This window comes from Schistocerca serialis, chromosome 7 (assembly GCF_023864345.2).
Source record: "Schistocerca serialis cubense isolate TAMUIC-IGC-003099 chromosome 7, iqSchSeri2.2, whole genome shotgun sequence".
In the NCBI taxonomy this organism is placed as follows: Eukaryota; Metazoa; Arthropoda; class Insecta; order Orthoptera; family Acrididae; genus Schistocerca; species Schistocerca serialis.
In genome coordinates this window covers 122,155,778-122,176,586 of record NC_064644.1, presented here as the reverse complement: position 1 = coordinate 122,176,586, position 20,809 = coordinate 122,155,778, and the positions used below count along the sequence as shown (strand labels likewise).

General features: G+C 43.0%; 1 protein-coding gene across 1 annotated transcript in view; it reads right to left on the bottom strand.

The window, feature by feature from the left end:
• The window catches only part of LOC126412222 (myosin light chain kinase, smooth muscle-like), a 387,145-nt gene that overhangs the window by 219,083 nt on the left and 147,253 nt on the right, over window positions 1–20,809 (bottom strand). The window contains exon 2 of the mRNA XM_050081711.1: window positions 4,663–4,720. Within this exon, the coding sequence (XP_049937668.1) occupies window positions 4,663–4,696 (34 nt within the window). The 5' untranslated portion in view covers window positions 4,697–4,720. The remainder of the gene's footprint in view (window positions 1–4,662; window positions 4,721–20,809) is intronic.

Here is a 20,809-nt window from a genome sequence, read left to right as displayed (position 1 = left end):
GAATGGCGTTGCAGGACAGATCTGCGTCCTCGACTCTGGGCCACAATGAAACACACCGTTCACTATCAGGGGTGACAGTCCGTCGCTGTTTATTACGCATGGGTTATGTGTGCGTCGTGCATTTCTACGCCTACCTTTGACGAATGTGAAGAAATATTCTAGACGGAAATAGTGTATGGATCGACGTCACTAAAAAAAGAAATGGCGTCAGATAGTGTTTTCGGACGAAACCAGGTTCTGTTTGTTTGAAACTGATTACCACACTTTGGTTCGCCGCAGACAGGGGGGAGGGGCATTACAGTGACTACATTCGCACAAGACATTGCGGGCTTTCAAATAATAAATGAAATGATGTGGCCCTCAACTACGTACCCTCCGACTCAGTGTCGAAATATTGGAAGTTTTGGCTGGTTTCGTTGTCCATGGGCTGGGATATGAAGCTGCCGCATTGCAAGCGAAATACTGCTGAATCTACAGTATACAATCTGAATATACACAAGAATCGAATGGTCGAAGGTTCCTATCACTCGGCAATTGCGAATTTTGGACGTAACGTAAACTTTTATACATGAAAGATTGAAATTAAATAAATTCTGGACGTACCATTTTAACGACTTTAAATGATGAGTACGATAGCAGAAGTACCTTTAAGAATGCTATTTGTTACAGTAAAACACTTAAAGGTGTCGATGGTCCAGCAATTATATAAAATATAAGTTGAATAACAGGGATACAATAGATTCCTACTTCACGTAATTAGTTATGAGCAACGACATAGCTCGCGAGATATGCACTTCTAAACGCACACTACGTCTTCACTTCAGAAGCCACGGAAATATCACAAGTGCAAAAGTCTCTCGCGACCACGCGCAAACTGCTCCACTCTCCAAGTCTTTCTCGCGACCGTGCGTCCGTCGCGCTATATTGTCCAGCACTCTCTCCATGTCCCGTGCGACTCTCCCTCGCGCCGCACTGTTCAGAACTCCCCAACCTCCATACATCTCTCCACGTGTCCTTTTTGGAAACGATCTCTGTGATTGGCTAGAGCGCTCCCGCCATGTCTCCAAGCCAATGCACACTCAGAAACGTAATGAATCGCATTCGAAATAGTGGATTTACATCTAAATAACTTGAAATTAAATAAATATTTCTACGGCTGGACCATAAACACGCTCTAACACACATTATTAAATACATTAACAAATCAAATAAACATATATCAAAGGAATAGAAACAAAAGGTAGGCCAGTAGCCTAATGTTTCTGTGCTTTCTAAACACAGAAAATATTTAACCAATTCCTTCATGAATAGTATATATCGGATGTAGACAAAGACATAGATGAGTAAATATATTTATAAGCATGCTGCTACCGTTTCTTTGTGTTAACTGTGGAGTACTTACGGCCTGACGCTATCGATAGTAGTTGGCCACTTTGACCTCCAATAACTCATGTACTATTTAAGTTACATGCCTGCAATTTATAACAATTTAGGTTCACACTAATAGCTTTCTAAAGACATGTCGATCGACATAATCGGATGAACTCTTTAGATTTTGGAAATTCGTTGCTGGATGTTACTTGTATAATTTATCGTCAGATACTAAACTTTAAACTAATAAAGATATCGAAAATCCGATTACAGCAACAGATTCGTCGTGCAAATAATGGTAAGGTACATGTTTCTTTTTGAGGTATCATGATTCATCTGGCTACTATTAATTTCTATACGAATTGTGAAATGGCTGCTATTAAGGTTTCAGAAAGTCCGCCATCTTTGGCACTGCCAGCATGTCTCCTTCATTGACACAGCGTCAGCATGGGATTCCCAACCACGCGGTCCCTGGACTCCGGCTAACGTTCGGCACTGTGCAGCCGCCGACGAGTCGCGGCCCACCGAGAGGCACCAGCGCGGCCACGCCAACTCCGAACTTAAAATATTTTCAGGGCGCCACAACTCGTCCGTTACCTCACAACGTACAGCGCCAACTCAAGGCCTAATGGTGTGGGATGCTATTGGGTACAACCACAAATCACAGTTGGTGTGTGCGTGTCCAGGGCACTGTGACCAGTGTGACCTACGTGAATGATATCCTGAGAGCTGCAGCCAAACCCTTTCTGCACACCACACCAGACGCCATTTTTTTCAGCAAGACAATGCACGACCACATATTGCTGCCCAAACACGTGCCTTCTTGGTGTCACAGGATGTCAGCCTTTTGCCCTGCCTCGCCAGATCATCAGACTTGTCGCCAATCGAAAATATGTAGGATATGGTGAAACGACGGGTCCAGCGCTTTGACGCAACGCCAATCACCACAGATGAACTTTGAAATCAGGTGAATGCAGCATGGATGGCTGTACCAAAGGACGCCATTGGCGCCTTATACTCGTTGATGCCATCGCGCATGGAACAAGTTGTCAGGGCCTATGACGGACCCTCTGCCTACCAGACAAAAGGACACATGCTGAACCATTGTGATTGAAATGCTAATCATTTCAGCTGAACATACTAATGTACATGTCTTGTGAATATGAACGTCCTAGTCGTTCAAGGTGTTTTGTTTTTTTCTGGACGTGAGTGTATAATAACTATTTCGTTAAACGAGTAGAAAAATTATTAAAAAACAGACATTATCCTTACGATGCATGTGAATGTCTGATTTCTCACCGCTGGGAGCGCTGGTGTACTTCCAGATGTCAAGAGGTAACAAATTTCGCAGCAGAGAGTGTTACGACTGTAATGTGTTAGACTGTAGTATTATTCATTGTAGCGACGTCTTTGCGAGATTACTAAAGAAAGCGCCGGAATCCATGTTTTGTCCAGGTTGAAACCCTATTTCTATCAATCAAATTCTTTGCCAGACGAGTTTCAACTGCTTCTTTGACCGCTGAGTTCCGAAAAAACGAAGTCGACGATAGAATTTCGACATTTTAATACTGCGTAGAGTGATTCGTGTTGATAAAATGTTCTGCCGTAGCCGATTTAATGGGCTGTAAAAGCCAAGTATATCTATGGGGCTTCATGCACCTTTCAGGGATTGTACAAGTCGTCTACCCGATGTACGAAAGGCCACATTTCTGTGGGATCTTGTAAACCTAGGCCTTATGGAGAATAATGTCAACTTTGACGGAACCAAAAAGTGCTGCTGTCTTCAGTGGAGGATGGAAAATGACTAACTCTGTGTCTGGTGAGAGTGTGATCTACTTTTAACGATAGGTTCCCCACTCATGGCAAGAAAACCATGGATTTAGATCTCTGTATCCCTTCTTCCTCGTTCTTTATGTCCACCTTATCCTTTATTCGTAACGACTAGTATATCTGTTATGGGACACACACACTTGCTTCGAAAATTCTCTTTGAGTGTAGAAGCTCATCCTGTAGATTGTTCACGTCAGCTACATTCTGTTCACGCCAGCTATATTCTGTGAACCAAGTTTTAGAAGACACTCATCACCTGGGAAGGATGGTGACAATTATTTGCATGTCAATATAAGACTCTACGAGACAACTTCCGATACAGAGCGAGTACTAAGGTGACATCATCATTGGAACGCCGAAACATCAAAAAAATGGAAGGCATCTCTCTTCTTAATTTCCATTCTAAACTGAATTTTTTCGTGAGTGGAATTTAAATGCTATAAAAATTTTTGTAAACTACAATTTTTGTAAAATATTGTGGCCACACTATAAACGAATCGTCAATAAATTTCCAAAATACTATGCGTTTCAAACAAATTGCAATGTCTTTTCTTCAAAGTCCTCCATAAACAAACTGACCACTGAAGGCAATAAGAAACTAACTTCGGTGACACAATCACTCTGTTCAAAATATTCGTCATCAGCACTGTTCAAGAAACTGATCGGCCGCTTTTCACGGAATCAGCAGATGAAATGAGACATGAAACCTGCCCTTGTGTTATGAGAGCTCGCCCGCGAAAGAGTAATATGTCTATGGCAGAGAGGGCTGCAGCACATAACTCCGTCAGGGTCTCATACGGTGGTTCTTCCAGCTGTTAAAGGTAATGGTACTGTTTCAAGGTTCGTGACGACTATCTTGATAAAATATATAGTTTATTAAGATATAACTGCGAAAACATGAAGAGACACATGTAGCATATGCAAGTTGATTGAGCTGCCCCTACCTATTAATTTTAGGTAACCTGCAACGCCTTGAAAAACCAAACGCGAAATTTGCATATTGTCTCGCTTGTTCTGCGCAGATTAATCGTCCTACAGAAAATGTAAACAGAACCTTTTTGTGGGGAATTTAATGTAGTTAAATTTTGTCCTGAGATAGGTTTTCGCTAAAGACCGTGGTTTTAGAATAATTCAAGAAAAATGAATAATAGTGACCTTCAAACTCTTTTTTTTTTTTTAAATGAATCGAAAACTGTGGCCTCCAGCGAAAACGCACTGCAGCACAAAATTTAACTTCATTAACCATCCTACAAAAAGGTAATGTTCAGTCTAATAGTTTGTACGTAGCGAGCTAGAGACTATGAAAATCTCACGAGCACTTTTTGAAGGAAGCAAATAAGCCGATACGTAGGGCCAGCTGAATCACCCCAAATTTTTATTTTACCTTTTAAAAACGTCTGAAGAATTTTGAATACTGCGTTCTGTGATCAACCAAGAACTTTTTCAAGTCATGTCACTCACCTCCTATAGGATCCTCCTCGTCCACTTTGATCATTGTGGTTGTGCGTTCTTCTGTTTCCTGAAAAAAAAAATCATTAATTTTTAATATTTTATTATAATTTATACAGGAAAGAACTGAAAATAACAAAACATGGATTAGGTTAACACCATAGAGACAATACAAAGAAATCATTATGAGAGATATTTCTCTATTAAATTTACTGATTAGCTACAGAAATTCGTCAAATTCCATGTTTTCTGGGTTTCAGGAAATTGTCCTTAAACAAAGTGTAGCGGTCAGCTATAACGCTGTATTATAGATTTTCGCAAAACTGCGTGAATCTGGGTCGTAGACTTTTGGGATCCTGACAATTCAAATTTACGGTTTTTCACAGTTTTACTAAATCGCTTAGGGAAATGACGGGACGGTTCCTTTGAAAAACTCATGGCCGATTTCCTTCCCCGTCCTCGTTTATTAGGTTGCCCCAAGGGACTGCCTTTTGCGTTGGTGCTAAAAGAATCGTAGCTTCTGCATTTATCAGACAGACAAGCAGCTCTGAAATCTCTGTCAACCTCTGGAACGAGATGAAAGACCGTTGCGAAATGTCATGAAGTACTTGGGAGAAAAGGGGAAAGCAACAGGGCAAATCTGCACTGGGTCCGTGGTCGCTCAGGAATTAATGTTAAAGAACAAGCTGATTGCTGTGGTCACACACTCTGGACAGCGTAGCGCCTACTGCATCGGCATCCCAGTTCAAATCAAACGATCATGGGATGCCTGCTTATCAGGGTGTATATTTACCAGGAAAACCTACGTCGTCTGTGTTGTCAAAACAAGGACTTCCCGGCGGCCACAACACAACACACCACCAGGTCTCCACCAACGGCCGCCAGGGACCGCTACCCGTTCGCGGAGCCTGTAGAACAGCTTCACCAGAGGCCGCAGCTAGCCCAGGAACTACTTTGATACGTCAGGCACGTGATCGCAAATAGTTTCGGCAGATACATCCGCCAACGGGCTTTATAAAGCGGCAAAATGTCAATGTAGGCATGTGCTGTGACAGGTCACGCAAAACAAGGGGTGTAAGCCCCCTCCATGAAAAACACGACTGCACCATAACACAGCCGCCTCCGAATTTTACTGTTGGCAGTACACACACTAGCAGACGTCGTTCACTGGCCTTCGCCATACCCACATCCTGCCATCGGATCGCCACATCGTTTACCGTGATTCGTCACTCCTCACAACGTTTTTCACTGTTCAGCTGTCCAATGTTTACGCTCCTTACACAAAGTGAGGCGTCGTTTGGCATTTACCGGCGTGTTGTGTAGCTTATGAACAGCCGCTCGACCATGAAATCCAAGTTTTCTCACCTCGCGCCTAGCTGTCATAGTACTTGCAGTGGATCCTGTGGTGTCACCGCCAGACACCACACTTGCTAGGTGGTAGCCTTTAAATCGGCCGCGGTCCGTTAGTATACGTCGGACCCGCGTGTCGCCACTGTCAGTGATTGCAGACCGAGCGCCGCCACACGGCAGGTCTAGAGAGACTTCCTAGCACTCGCCCCAGTTGTACAGCCGACTTTGCTAGCGATGGTTCACTGACAAATTACGCTCTCATTTGCCGAGACGATAGTTAGCATAGCCTTCAGCTACGTCATTTGCTACGATCTAGCAAGGCGCCATTATCATTTGCTATTTATCTTGTGATGCATGTACCGTCAGACCGATGTTCACCAATTATGGATTAAAGTTAAGTATTCCCGCAGCTACGTACTTTATTTTCTAGTCTCAATTACTTTACCTGTTCCAGACCTCACGCCAGCCTGCGTGAGCTTAAACGCGTGCCTTTCGGTTTCCTCCTAGTGGCTTGGCTGTCTTGCCAAGTCACAACAGATCCTGATGCAGTTTGCAATTCCTGCGTGACGGTCTAGATGGATGTCAGCCTATTACACATTACCATCCTGTTCAACTGTCGGTGGTCTCTGTCAGTCAACAGACGAGGTCGGCCTGTACGCTTTTGTGCTGCACGTATCCCTTCACGTTTCCACTTCATCACATCGGAAACTGTGGACCTAGGGATGAGTAGCAGCGTGGAAACTTCGCGTGCACACGTATGACACAAATGACACCCAATCACCTGACCACGTTCGAAGTCCGTGAGTTCCACGGAGCGCCCCGTTCTGTCTCTCACGATGTCTAATGACTACTGAGGTCGCTGATATGGAGTACCTGGCAGTAGGTGGCAGCGCAATGCACCTAATATGAAAAACGTATGTTTTTGTGGGTGTCCGAATACTTTTGATCACATAGGGTACATAGAGCCGCTCGGACATTGTTTCAATTTAGTAAGTTTCCTTCCTGAGTACACAGTACTTGTAAGAGAAAGCTTCCATACACAGATACTGCTCTCATCGATTTAGGAACAGAAAATATTGATCACTTCCGTTCACCTGTGTCCGCTCCAGTGTCACTTTAAGTGTCGCTAGCTTGGATTACCTTGGAACGTACTTACGGTTTTCGATAGCTACTTTCAGGTGACGGAACTTAAACTGCATTCTGCGTACGAACTTGTGAATAAACAGAGTTAAGAAAAACATGAAACACTCTAAAATGCATTACGCACAACTGGGTGAACTGCTTTATTACAATCAACTAAAGAAAATAAAACGCCCTACTGAGTTCTTAAAAACTATGCAGGGACTTAAAGTTTTAGGTTGATGCGTAAGTTTGTTTTGTTTTTGTTTTATATGCTTGTATATCGATTGCTAAGGGTTTCTTTATAGATTTTTATTTTTACTTGTAGTTCTCTGTTGGTATTTGAGTTTACATGTGGTCATTTTGTCATTTGGAGGTAGTGAGGGGAGCTGTGGAAGCTAGAAGATAGAGTGCCAAGTCGAGAAATCGGAACGTTTCCGACATATTCTTCTGTTTGAGTTCATAAGAGGAATGACAGCAGCAGAGACAGCCGGAAACAGTTGCGCCGTGTCTGGAGATAATGCTATTGGACAGAGCACGGCAGAAATTGGTTTTCTCGTTTTAAATAGGATCGTTTTGATATTAGTGACTCTCCACATTCAGGAACAACTTCGGAGTTCGATGAAGATTGTTTAAACGTATTGATCCACCACGTCAGTGTACTCAGAAATGGCAAATGTGATGAATTGTGATCATTCCATCACCTTGCGACATTTGCATGCAATAGGCAAAGTTGAAAAATCGGGTGTATGAATGCTCTAAGCGCCGGCCGCGGTGGTCTCGTGGTTCTAGGCGCGCAGTCCGGAACCGTGCGCCTGCTACAGTCGCAGGTTCGAATCCTGCCTCGGGCATGGATGTGTGTGATGTCCTTAGGTAAGTTAGGTTTAAGTAGGTCTAAGTTCTAGGGGACTGATGACAACAGCAGTTGAGTCCCATAGTGCTCAGAGCCATTTGAGCCAATGCTCTAAGCCAAAATCACAAAAATCAGCGGTTGGCCATTTGTGCATCTTGCTTGCTCATCATCAATTGTCTCGTGAACAAACCCGACCATTCCAGTCCTGTATCGTCACTGGTGACATCATGCAAACATAAGGAAAATAAAGGAATGGTTGAGCACAAACAAAGCAGCAACTCCTCGTACACATACCTGCTCGCGTCCACAAAAGATGTTACGAATATGGTGGAACAGCGAGGCTGTTGTGCACTACAAATTACTTCCCGGATTTGTAACCATCACTGCTGACGTTTATTGTCAACAACTGAGCCGTCTGGCAGACGCAGTCCAACAGCAACGACCAGGGAGACTGCATGAAGTGATGCCACTCCACGATAACAGCCGCCTGCGTTCTGCTAGACTGATAAAAAACAGTATACAGGAGTTGTGTTGGGAAGTCATCCCGCACCCACCTTATTCACAACCTTCAAGGAACGTTCTTTCCGGATGAAAATGCGCTCCGAACATGGCTTGGCGATATCTTGGCCTCAAAACGATTTGATTACTACAGTCGCGGAATCTAAAAGTTACCCCAGCTTCGGCAGACTATTGTAAATAGTGAAGGAGAATATACACGGTGATTCAAAAAGAATACCACAACTTTAGGAATTTAAAACTCTGCAACGACAGAAGGCAGAGCTAAGCACTATCTGTCGGCGAATTAAGGGAGCTATAAAGTTTCATTTAGTTGTACGTTTGTTCGCTTGAGGCGCTGTTGACTAGGCGTCAGCGTCAGTTGATGCTAAGATGGCGACCGCTCAACAGAAAGCTGTTTGTGTTATTGAGTACGGCAGAAGTGAATCGGCGACAGTTGTTCAGCGTGCATTTCGAACGAAGTATGGTGTTAAACCTCCTGATAGGTGGTGTATTAAACGTTGGTATAAACAGTTTACAGAGAATGGGTGTTTGTGCAAAGGGAAAAGTTCTGGACGGCCGAGAACGAGTGATGAAAATGTAGCACACATCCAGCAAGCATTTGTTCGCAACCCAGGAAAATCGACTCGCAGAGCTAGCAGAGAGCTGCAAATTCCACAATCAACTGTATGGAGAGTCCTACGAAAAAGGTTAGTTATGAAACCTTATCGTCTGAAATTGGTTCAAGCACTGTCTGCAGCTGATAAGATTAAAAGAATCGATTTCTGTGATTTTATCCTTGCTCAAATGGAAACAGATGAATCTTTCGTTTCAAAGATTGTTTTTAGTGATGAAGCAACTTTCCACACTAACGGGAAAGTCAACCGTCACAATGTCTGTATATGGGGCACTGAGAATCCGCGGGAAACAACTCAGTATGAACGTGACTCGCCTAAGGTGAACATTTTCTGTGCCATTTCAGCCAATAAAGTATTTGGTCCCTTTTTCTTCGAAGGTGCTACTGTAACTGGACTACAGTATCTGGAGATGTTAGAGAATTGGCTGTTCCCTCAGCTCGAACAAGAAGCACAACAATTCATATTTCAGCAGGATGGAGCGCCACCACATTGGCACTTATCTGTCCGTAACTACCTGAACGTCAACTACCCGAGGCGATGGATCGGCCGCCAGGCAGCCCGTGACAGAGCACTTCATCACTGGCCTCCAAGAAGCTCTGATCTTACCCCCTGCGATTTTTTCTTACGGGGTATGTTAAGGATATGGTGTTTTGGCCACCTCTCCCAGCCACCATTGATGATTTGAAACGAGAAATAACAGCAGCTATCCAAACTGTTACGCCAGATATGCTACAGAGAGTGTGGAACGAGTTTGAGTATCGGGTTGATATTGCTCGAGTGTCTGGAGGGGGCCAGATTGAACATCTCGGAACTTGTTTTTGAGTGAAAAAAAACCTTTTTAAATACTCTTTGTAAAGATGTATAACAGAAGGTTATATTATGTTTCTTTCATTAAATACACATTTTTGAAGTTGTGGTATTCTTTTTGAATCACCCTGTATTATTGGTGCCCGAACTCTTTGTTATGTGTGTCTATTGTGTTTATTTAACTTACGCAAAAACACCAAATCAAAGTCGACTAAAAGAAATGTGCAGTGATACGTGAATGAACGAAAGGAATGGGACAAAATTGTGATAAATGTTTAACAATCAATGAATAAATGTACTTCATGAAAGTCGACCCAAACAGATGATCCGAAGGGGCAAGTGAAGAAAGAAATCGTGCGAGACAAACGAGTTACCCTAGATGATTTACAGTTTTGTTTCATAAATATTTATCTTCCCTTGCTTGACAAAATTGCATATTCAGCACCAACAACAACCTAAGTAGGAAGCTTATCCACAATATAAAACATCCAGATACAGATCTCTGTTGCATCTGGCATTTACAAAATTACTTAATTTCAGAATTCGATTTAAAGAACATTTAGTCAGTTGCGCACTAGATAAATGTAACTAATCATCAGCAGCAACACACATTAGGGACACAGACCACTATTTTAAAATCAAAGATAATCTCGATATTTCGCACAAAATCGGAAAAACCAAACGAATCATAGAAGCGACATGAACTTTCATTCATTATAAAAAATATGGAGATAATATTCTTAATCAAGTAACCGAATTCAAGAACTCAAAATTTCCCAGTAGTCTTAAGCCAGGTGTAATGCAGTAGATGTAAGAGATGCCAATGTGAAACAGACGACTACGAGACTGTCAGCGTCGCGAATATCGATGTAAAATGAGATAGTCGATTCCTATTGACGTCATATTGTATTAAGTGTATATTGTCTATATGTACGTAAAAAAATTTGAGCAGTGAATTAAGTCGAATAACAGTGCAAAAACAAATAATGAAATAGTGTAATATCTCACAACAGATCCGACAATGTACCAAAGACGCAAACGAAGCTTTTTGGCACCAAAATCGAAAGAGAACGACCGCCAAATAAAAAAGTGGATAACACGATTTTCACAGCATAACAACTGATGGAAAACTATCTGCATCCCACACAGGCTATAGTGTCAGTCATAATAAACAACTAGACACAGCTCTACACCAACTAAAGATACCATTGGACATCAATTTCTGGCCAACCACTGCCCCCACCCCCACCCCCCTCCCCCCGGTCTCCCTCCAAATGCCCCAACAGGCACACCAGCAGCGAATAATAAACAAAAAGTCCTACGTTAATTTAGTTTAAGACATTTATTTTTCCAATAACAATTTCCTGTATGTATAAATGCCTGAGGATGAGCAGAACACGCCCGAAAAGTGTTGCAGTATGTTAAGTTAAACATAAAGGAAATAAAGGTGACTGGTAGCAGAAAATACAAAAAAGTAATTAACCGGATTCTTATTGGATCAATTTGGATGGGAAAATCTCGATTGCCCACCTGACACTCCAGACCCCTCTAGGCGATTTTCATGTTTTCACGAAGGTGTAAGAGTAGCTGGGAGGGAAACAATATGGAGGTAATGCAAGAGTTGGAAAATGCAGTGAATAATTGGTGTAATGAACTGGTGGCAGGTGACTAATACACGGGAATTCTAATACTCGTAGACAGATATGACAAAAGCTTAAATAATAGAGATAATTACATACAGAAATCAAGTGAGCTTCAATTTTGTACGAGGGATAGTAATAATGCTTTAGTTACCGCCTCGAAAAAATAAAGTTACGTAACTAGTTTTTTGTTTATTGCATGACTGCAGACCTGACACATAATGAAATGTTCGCACCACAGTACCGTAGCATATCACTGGAGTAGCCAAAACATAATTGTGCAGTTTACTGATCAAATGGGAGTATCTCGTGGTTTCTGCACTTAACGGGAATCAATGCTAGGTTGGCAGAAATGTGCGCCAACAATTCGTCATCATGGACCAGTTTTCAACATCTTGAACGACTGCTCACACTCATTCAAAAAGCTCATCGAACTGAAGAAGCAGCGGAAGCGTTCCAGATGTCTTCTTTAGGCACCTAGTCACCATGCACGAATGCTTGGTGTATCACTCTGATTCCGAAACAAAGACTCCAAACGGGCTGTGTAAACATGTGGATTCAGCAACGCCGAAAAAAGCGGAATAACTAACTATTATCACGTAAGGTGATGCTGAGGGTATTTTGGAATTGCTGTGGTGTGATGCTAACAGATCATGCCCATAAAACGAAAACCGTCGCAGTGTAGCGTACTACCGAAATCTCCTGACGAGATTACGGTCGGCTGCCGACGAAGCGTCGAAGGGGGACTTTTCTTGCTCGACGACAGTACCCCGCGTCATTCTGCACATAACACAGTCGCACATGCTGATTCTTCGAGCTACTAAATTTTTCTCCTCCCCCCCCCCCCCCCCCCCCAAACCCCTTTACTCTGCTGATATGGAACCCAGAGACTTCTTCCTCTTTCCTCCGATGACTGAACCATTGCGTGGTAGGCATTTCTAGAATTGTTTCCGAGGTGGGACGTCTCCTGAATATCCTAAACGAAAGTTCTGCAAGCAAGGTCTCCGCCGATCATTGGGAAATCTATGGCGATGTAGGGTGCATATGTGGAGAATTACTGGTAACATAAACAAGTCTCATGGTCGCAGATTGATGTTTTCGAGATGATAACCAAAACTTAATGACTTTTTCGGAATTTGCATCCCACGTTTTATTTCATGTTCAACAATGATTATATGTAAAAGTATTTTAAATTACCGCTACTAGTCACAAACATTGTTAACTGTTGCACTATTTATTTATTTTGTTACATGTTTCGAGGGAATACCTCATCTTCAGGCTAAATGGCATTACAAAAACAATTTCACGATAAGATTATGCTGATGTTACGTAGTCTTTTCATAAATGCTGTGGTTATCCTGTGGAAGAAGAGGAAACTTGGTAAGAGGTGATGTCACTTTGGAAGCTGGACTGATGTTTATTCCAAAGTGACATCGCCTCTTACTAAGTTTCCTCTTCTGCATAACGCGAAGTAAACATGGTTCTGTGGGCCTCCGCTGAAGATGACCAGTGTGAATGTGGGAAAACACAATCGACTGAACATTTGCTCATGTGCCCCGCCCCCCCACCCCCGCAAAAAAATGTTTCAAATGGCTCTGAGCACTATGGGACTTAACTTCTGAGGTCATCAGTTCCCTAGAACTTAGAACTACTTAAACCTAACTAACCTAAGGACATCACACACATCCATGCCCGAGGCACGAGTCGAACCTGCGACCGTAGCGGTCGCGCGATTCCAAACTGTAGCGCCTAGAACCGCTCGGCCACTCCAGCCGGCTGGTTCGGTTCGTTGCCACCTTAGTACAGCTATGTATCCGAAGCCGTCCCATAGAGTCTTATATTGACATGCAAATAACTGTCACCATCCTTCCCAGATGATGAGTGTCTTCAAAACCGGTCATGTCCTCCACGGATGGACTTTCTTTGCACAGCGGAAGATGTATTTTTGTGCAATGACAAGGCCATTAAAGCTGCGCAGTTTTAGAGGGAGAGAGTTTTCGATCGGAGACGGAAAGTAAGCCGGCCGGTGTGGCCGAGCGGTTCTAGGCGCTTCAGTCCGGAACCGCGCTGCTGCTACGGTCGCAGGTTCGAATCCTGCCTCGGGCATGGATGTGTGTGATGTCCTTAAGTTAGTTAGGTTTAAGTAGTTCTAAGTCTAGGGGACTGATGATCTCAGATGTTAAGTCCCATAGTGCTCAGAGCCATTTGAACCATTTTTTTTTGTCGGAAAGTAAAGTAAGAATAGAGTTTCAGATCTGAAGACTAACTCTGAACAACTGTGTTTGCAAATTTTGTTTTCTTAAAATAACTTTGCCTGTGGAACGAAATATTACATGCTTTCCGTTATCTTTCAGTATAATCAAACGCTGTGCAATATTTCACTATTGTCATGAAAGAAAATTGACTGATAACGCTACACATAGGATAAAGATAAACCGAACAGTATCTGAGAATGGATGCCGCCACTAGTCAGCTAATCGATATATTGGGTTCAAGATAATTACGTCACGCGCAATTTATATCACCTCTTGTCTGAGGATGCCAATCCATTCTTCATTGATCGTGTTTGTAACCTCATTCTCAAGCGTCCGCTCAACAGGGGAACTGTTCAGACTTTGATAAAGCCATGTGTAACTGGTATCGCTATTTCGGAGACAGATACCTGAGCAAAGCTGAAGCCCAGGTCGACCTCGCTCTCCTGAAGACAAAGTGTAGAACATTCAACAAGGTTTCGATCGGAGACAACGGTAGTCTACTCGCCGCGCAAGCAGATAACCTGCAGTTCCTCACAAAGGTATCTGGTATCGTATAACCTTCAACCGATACCGACGAAAACCAGCTATAGCTCTTCTCCTAAAGGATATGAAAGGCGGTACAGACGTTACCTTTCAATGCAGAATCTGTTAATATGAGCAATAAAGTTAACTGGCATAGCACGCACTTACGGTTGCACGAGCACCGTCAGAAAATCGTTCAAATACACTGCCTGACAAAAAATGAAGCATTCGGGAAGGGAGGTGGAATCAAATTGAAACTTCACGAATTCAGACAGTGTGTGACGTTATTGCAGTGATTACCGTTCGAGTCAAGTTTACAAAGAATTTAATTGTATGAATCCACGTATCAGGATGACCTTACACCCCTTACGGAGTGGATGCGTGCGCTGATTAGGTTGGGAAGCATGTAATAAAAAGTGTTCAGTTTTCTACCTATGCCACAGCACCATACATTGTCCAAATTTCAAGTAAACTGAGCAATATATTTAACAAGACAAAAGTAAAACAAGCATTTCAGATGAATAATAATTAAAAAAGTGAACTAAACTCCGCACGAACAAGCGATGAGGGCCTAACGGTACCGACCGGCCGCCGTGTCATCCTCAGCCCACAGGCGTCACTGGATGCGGATATGGAAGGGCATGTGGTCAGCACACCACTCTCCCGGCCGTATGTCAGTTTACGAGACCGCTGCCGCTACTTCTCAATCAAGCAGCTCCTCAGTTTGCTTCACAAGGCCTGAGCGCACCCCGCTTGCCAACAGCGCTCGGCAGACCGCATGGTCACCCAAACAATTGCTAGCCCAGCCCGACAGCGCGGTGATCTGACGAGAATTGGTGTTACCACTGCGGCAAAGCCGTTGGCTCAATAATCATTTGAAAACAAAACTTCATTCATGAAAATATGAAATACCTAATTTCTCAAATCCAGAAATTTCTCGAATTTCTTGCGAGGATTGCATCAAATTCCACATCGGACAAACAGGTAGAATTCTCAGAATGAGGTTCTAGGATCGCCACCGTGACTATGAAGTCATTCATTCTACATCTGAAATATTACTACGAAGCCAAAAAGACAAAGGAAAAATAGAAAATGCAATAAAAATTCTACTTAGGGCACCCAAAGGACATACACTGAATATCCTGGAAGAATCGCAAATTTGCACCTTTACAAATGCATATCCAAACGACATTCTTAATGAACAAACGTAACTGAAACATAAAAAAATCTAGAAAACTTTATTGATATCCTGAAAGAAAAAGGATAAATTTTCAACATTTCACGACATGAAAACAGTAGAATACTCAAAAGAAATATCTTTGTACGAGAAACGAAAAATTTGAGCAATACTGTCTTTGTAATGTACTTATTATCACTGATTTTCCGCGGAGTAAAATTCGTTGTAAACATATAACCATCACTGGAGAAATCTGTCAAACATATGTAAGTGCTACTATAAATAAAATCACATCAGTAGCAAAAAAAACAGAGAGATAATCAGAAAGACACTATTGCAAAAAATTGCACTGCCATTGCAAGATCACTTGAAAATGGCAAAAACTGCGGGAAAGAACTCGTCGTGGTGTATAACGAATTAATAATGTATCAGTTGCAACAAAAGCTTGGAAGGGTGTATGTAATAGTCATTCTTCGACCTAAAACGCGCTGCGAGACCGTCAGAGAGAAAAGAAATATTTCATTTCCAATATTTCATATAATTATTTACCAAATTTATAAATTTTAAATTGCTGACATAATTTACTCATTAAGAGGTATTCTCTTATTTTAAAGGCTCAACACAATAAGGAGAGTATTAAAGTTGCAGAATGTGCGTGTGTCTTGAGCCAGCATAACTCTTGGCGTCCAAATTATCCAGATTATATTCATCCAGTTTTTGAGAATGAGAGCAATTGGCCACTTCAAACAAGGTTTGCACATAATTTCTAACCTACTTGAAATGTTTTCTCGCTGACACCCGGTCAAAATATTGGAAGAAAAAAAGTTTATCTCTTACTACATTTTCGCAGTTAATGCAATATAACCTCAGTGTCGGACATGACGTTTCAATTTATTATTTTTTTGCTACTAACTCTATACGCAACAAATTTCGCAGACAGACTTCTCATATAATCACTGAATGTATCAGGAAAATCATATAGTCATACGACATATAATTCGGTAGATATGACGTTTTATACACTGAAATCTATTCGTTAAACAATCAAATGGTGGGTTTATTGGTCTTATGTAAAGTGTATGATGAACTCTGTTTTCGTCTTGATACTGCCCGTACAGCTAGTGCTGGACTCAAAGAGCATTTATAATGATGTAGCAAAAATATTAGAGTTTCGTTAACATTTTCCAGTTTGGTCCCGTTTTATAACACGTTAGAATTAACGAATATAAATTGTTAAAATAAGTTCATTGTTTTGAAACAAACTGTAGATGTAAAGTGACAAGCAATGAGCAGAAAAATGCATGAACATGGGTAGTTACAAGGAGGAATATGTTGCAATGAAGACAGCGTCATGAGTGGAAATAGCTACTAGAGAGGAAATACCACAATATCGACAGAGGCAACAGGTTGAATTTACGTAGTTGCGTATTTATGCAAAGTTAGGCCCCACAGACAAGCGTCCTGTGTATGTTACACTGAATTACGTAATCGTGACCATACTTATGAATAAACATGACTGGTTAATCACTATTTCGTATGCCTGGGTGCGTTTCTGCGCACCTGTTCAAGATCGCCCAGAGCACGAATTCCCGCGGACAACCCGGATTCCGATGCGTGCTGCACAAACATATGCAAAGCGCTCCCCTTCTGCAGAGAATGTGTACTCACTGATTCTTACACCTTCTCATTCACCGCACTGTACTGTTTTAATCAGTTCGATAGAACTAAGTGAGTTGACAATGCTCCTAGTTCCTCACATGTGATTTTCTATTCATTGCATTATTGTTGTTTTTGTGGCCTCCACTCCGAAGACTGGTTGATGCAGCTCTCCACGGTGGTCTGACTTGTGCAAGCCTCTTCGTTTCTGTGAAACTGCTGCGCCCTAAGTCCATTTGAGCTTGCTAACTGTAATCGTACCTTGGCCTCTCTCTCTCTCTCTCTCTCTCTCTCTCTCTCTCTCTCTCTCTCTCTCTACACACACACACACACACACACACACACACACACACACACACACACATACACGAGGGTTGGAACTTCAGTAGTGGCAACTATTTATTTACAAATTATACAAAATAGACACATGTTTCGCTGGCCGGGGTGGCCGAGCGGTTCTAGGCGCTACAGTCTGGAGCCGCGCGACCGCTACGGTCGCAGGTTCTAATCCTGCCTCGGGCATGGATGTGTGTGATGTCCTTAGGTTAGTTAGATTTAAGTAGTTCTGAGTTCTATGGGACTGATAACCTCAGAAGTTAAGTCCCATAGTGCTCAGAGCCATTTTGAACCGTTTTTGAACATATGTTTCAAAGTTTTACTGTCTGTCAGAGTAGTCGCCAGTATTGTATGTAACCCACTGTCAGAGATGTGTAAGTCGTAGGACACACTCAGCAGCGCCACTGACGAGTCGACTAGATCACTCTACCGCCCCACGAATCTCTATAACAGCTCTGAGGCGAATGTCCCGAAGAGATTCATCTACATACAAATCGCGCAAGCATGCCGGAGGGTACCATGTACTACTAATACACACATCAAAAAAAGTTTTGCATGACCCCGGTTCCCCAGAACTCCTGAAGATAGCCGTTGGCTGTGGATATTGTATCATAGACAACGTCTCTTTAACTGTTCAGAGATGTCACTAAACCAGTCCAGAGATGTAAACAACCATGCATTAGACGCAGGGGGTCCGACAGCCGATCAGTTCCAGTCATTCCACCAGAAAGGAGGTACACGTCTCGTGTTGTCCGTAGTTCAACCATACCTAGACGGTCAATACCGCGGTTCGATCGTGTCCACATTGTTACTTTGTGCCAGGAAGGGCTCTCAACAAGGAAAGTGTCCAGGCGTCTCGGATTGAACCAAAGCGATGTTGTTCTGACATAGGGGAGATACAGAGAGACAGGAACTGTCGATGATATGCCTCGCTCAGGCCTCACAAGGGCTACTACGGCAGTGGATGACCACTACCTACGGATTGTGGCTTGTAGGAACCCTGACAGCAACGCCCATGTTGAATAATGCTTTTCGTGCATTCACAGGACTTCGTGTTACGACTCAGACTGTGCGCAATAGGCTGCAAGACGTGCAACTTCACTCCCGACGTCCATGGAAAGGTCCACCTTTGCAACCACGACACCATGCAGCGCAGTACAGATGGGCCCAACAACATGCCCAATTGACCACTCAGGATTGGCATCACGTTCTCTTCACCGATGAGTGTCGCATATGCCTTCAACCAGACAACCGTCGGAGACGTGATTGGAGGCAGCCCGGTCAGGCTAAACGTCTTAGACCGAGTGGAGCGTTGATCCTTCGTGTGAACTTCTGCACTTCGTCGTTTTTTGATAGGTACATACTGATTACACACAGTCTCGTCACTCGTTATGACCTGTGCTTCGTTTTAGAATACACTGAAGGGTCGCCTATTAGCTATAAAGTGAACTCCATGCATTCGTATAGTGAAACGTGGATTTTAGAGCTCAGATCGTTGTACGATTTAACTGCCATAGCAACTTCAAGCGACTGCAGCTCGTCGTTTGATGCGATTGGGTTAAAACTGCCTCCTCACAACTGACTGGTCGAATGCACATCTGCCGGCCGAAGTGGCCGTGCGGTTAAAGGCGCTGCAGTCTGGAACCGCAAGACCGCTACGGTCGCAGGTTCGAATCCTGCCTCGGGCATGGATGTTTGTGATGTCCTTAGGTTAGTTAGGTTTAACTAGTTCTAAGTTCTAGGGGACTAATGACCTCAGCAGTTGAGTCCCATAGTGCTCAGAGCCATTTGAACCCATTTTGAATGCACATCTGTTGTTTACAGTTGCTACTTCAAGCAGCCAGCGTTGTTACTGTGCTGACGTCTTTTGTACGCCAGGAATAAAATCAGTCACGGAACTTTTTGGACGGACGGTGTATGTATGTGTTCTATGAGGTTCTGTAGGCGAACAAACGGATGATCAGGAAGTACATTCCTCTACCTTTCGCCGGTGAGAAAAGATGATAAAAATCATGTTACGCCACGTAAACATATTCCACATAAGAATACCCCCACCACTGCTAGAATGCTGCTCTGTTGACAAGTGGTTTTCGACGCACTTCCAACGTAGCATCCACGTGTACTAACTTCTATGCCAGCTTGTCAATCCACGCAAGAAGTTTCCATGCTTAGAGCATCCAACCCATCTATTATCCGTTATCTTTTTCCACTCAATTATATTTCTTTAGGTCACATTGATCTGTTACTGATTTCAAAGTCAAATGACCCTTTCGAGCTGCCCCCCAAGAATGCATGGATTGATCTAAACACGAAAACTACTCGTTTGGCACTTGAAATCGGAAAACCATCAAATAACGCAATCTTTATTATTGTACGTGGGGGCGTTGGAAAATAAGTTGCCCCTGTCGACTGTGGTCAGAATTGTGTGTGAGAGGAAAAAAAAAGAGTATGAGACATTAAAGATAAGACATATATTTATTTTTCTGCAGAATTTCCAAGTACATTGAGACATTTGTCATACCGCTTTATAAGCTTCAAAAAGCCTTCAAGGAAAAAATCAGGGCGTTGCATACGGAAGAAGCGTTGAAAGGTTTGTTTGACATCAACATTGCTGTCAAAGTGCCTTCCACCGAGAGTCTTCTTCAAAGCAGGACACAGATGGAAGTCACTTGGTGCGAGATCCGGACTGTAAGGCGAATGGTGTAGGCGCTCGCAACCAAGAGTTGCAATATGGTTTTGCGTAGCCGTTGCCGTGTGTAGTCTTTCATTGTCATTCAACAGCAGAACGCCAGGTCTGAGACGGCCAGGCCGCTTTTTCCGAATCACCTCTTTCAATTCCGACAGACTGGCACAGTGCCGCGCAAGCACTGATGGTTGCACCCTCCAGAAAGTCCAGCAGCAAAACTCCTTTGGCGTCACAGAAAACGGTGAGTAGCACCTTACCTGCAGACGGAGTGCTTTTGAACTTCTTTCAGACAGTTGATGACGTATGTTTCCACTCCATGGATGCGGCCTTCGATTCGGGCGTGTAATGGTGGACCCACGTTTCGTCCCCCGTCACAGTCCTCTGAGATCACCGTTTTTGTCCAGGTTGAAGTAAAACAAAGGGTATCCATAAAGTACCACTATCACATCAGAAATCATAACTTGGAGATAGGGAAACGTGGTTTGTTGTAAAACGTTTAACATCTATCAACTTTTTGTCCTATCTGGTTTGTTGCAGATTTAACTTGGGGTACATCAAAATGGTGGGAGTCCAGTAGCAGGCGCAACGCGTTATCTGCCAAGCAAAAGCCGAATCCGTGAAAAAG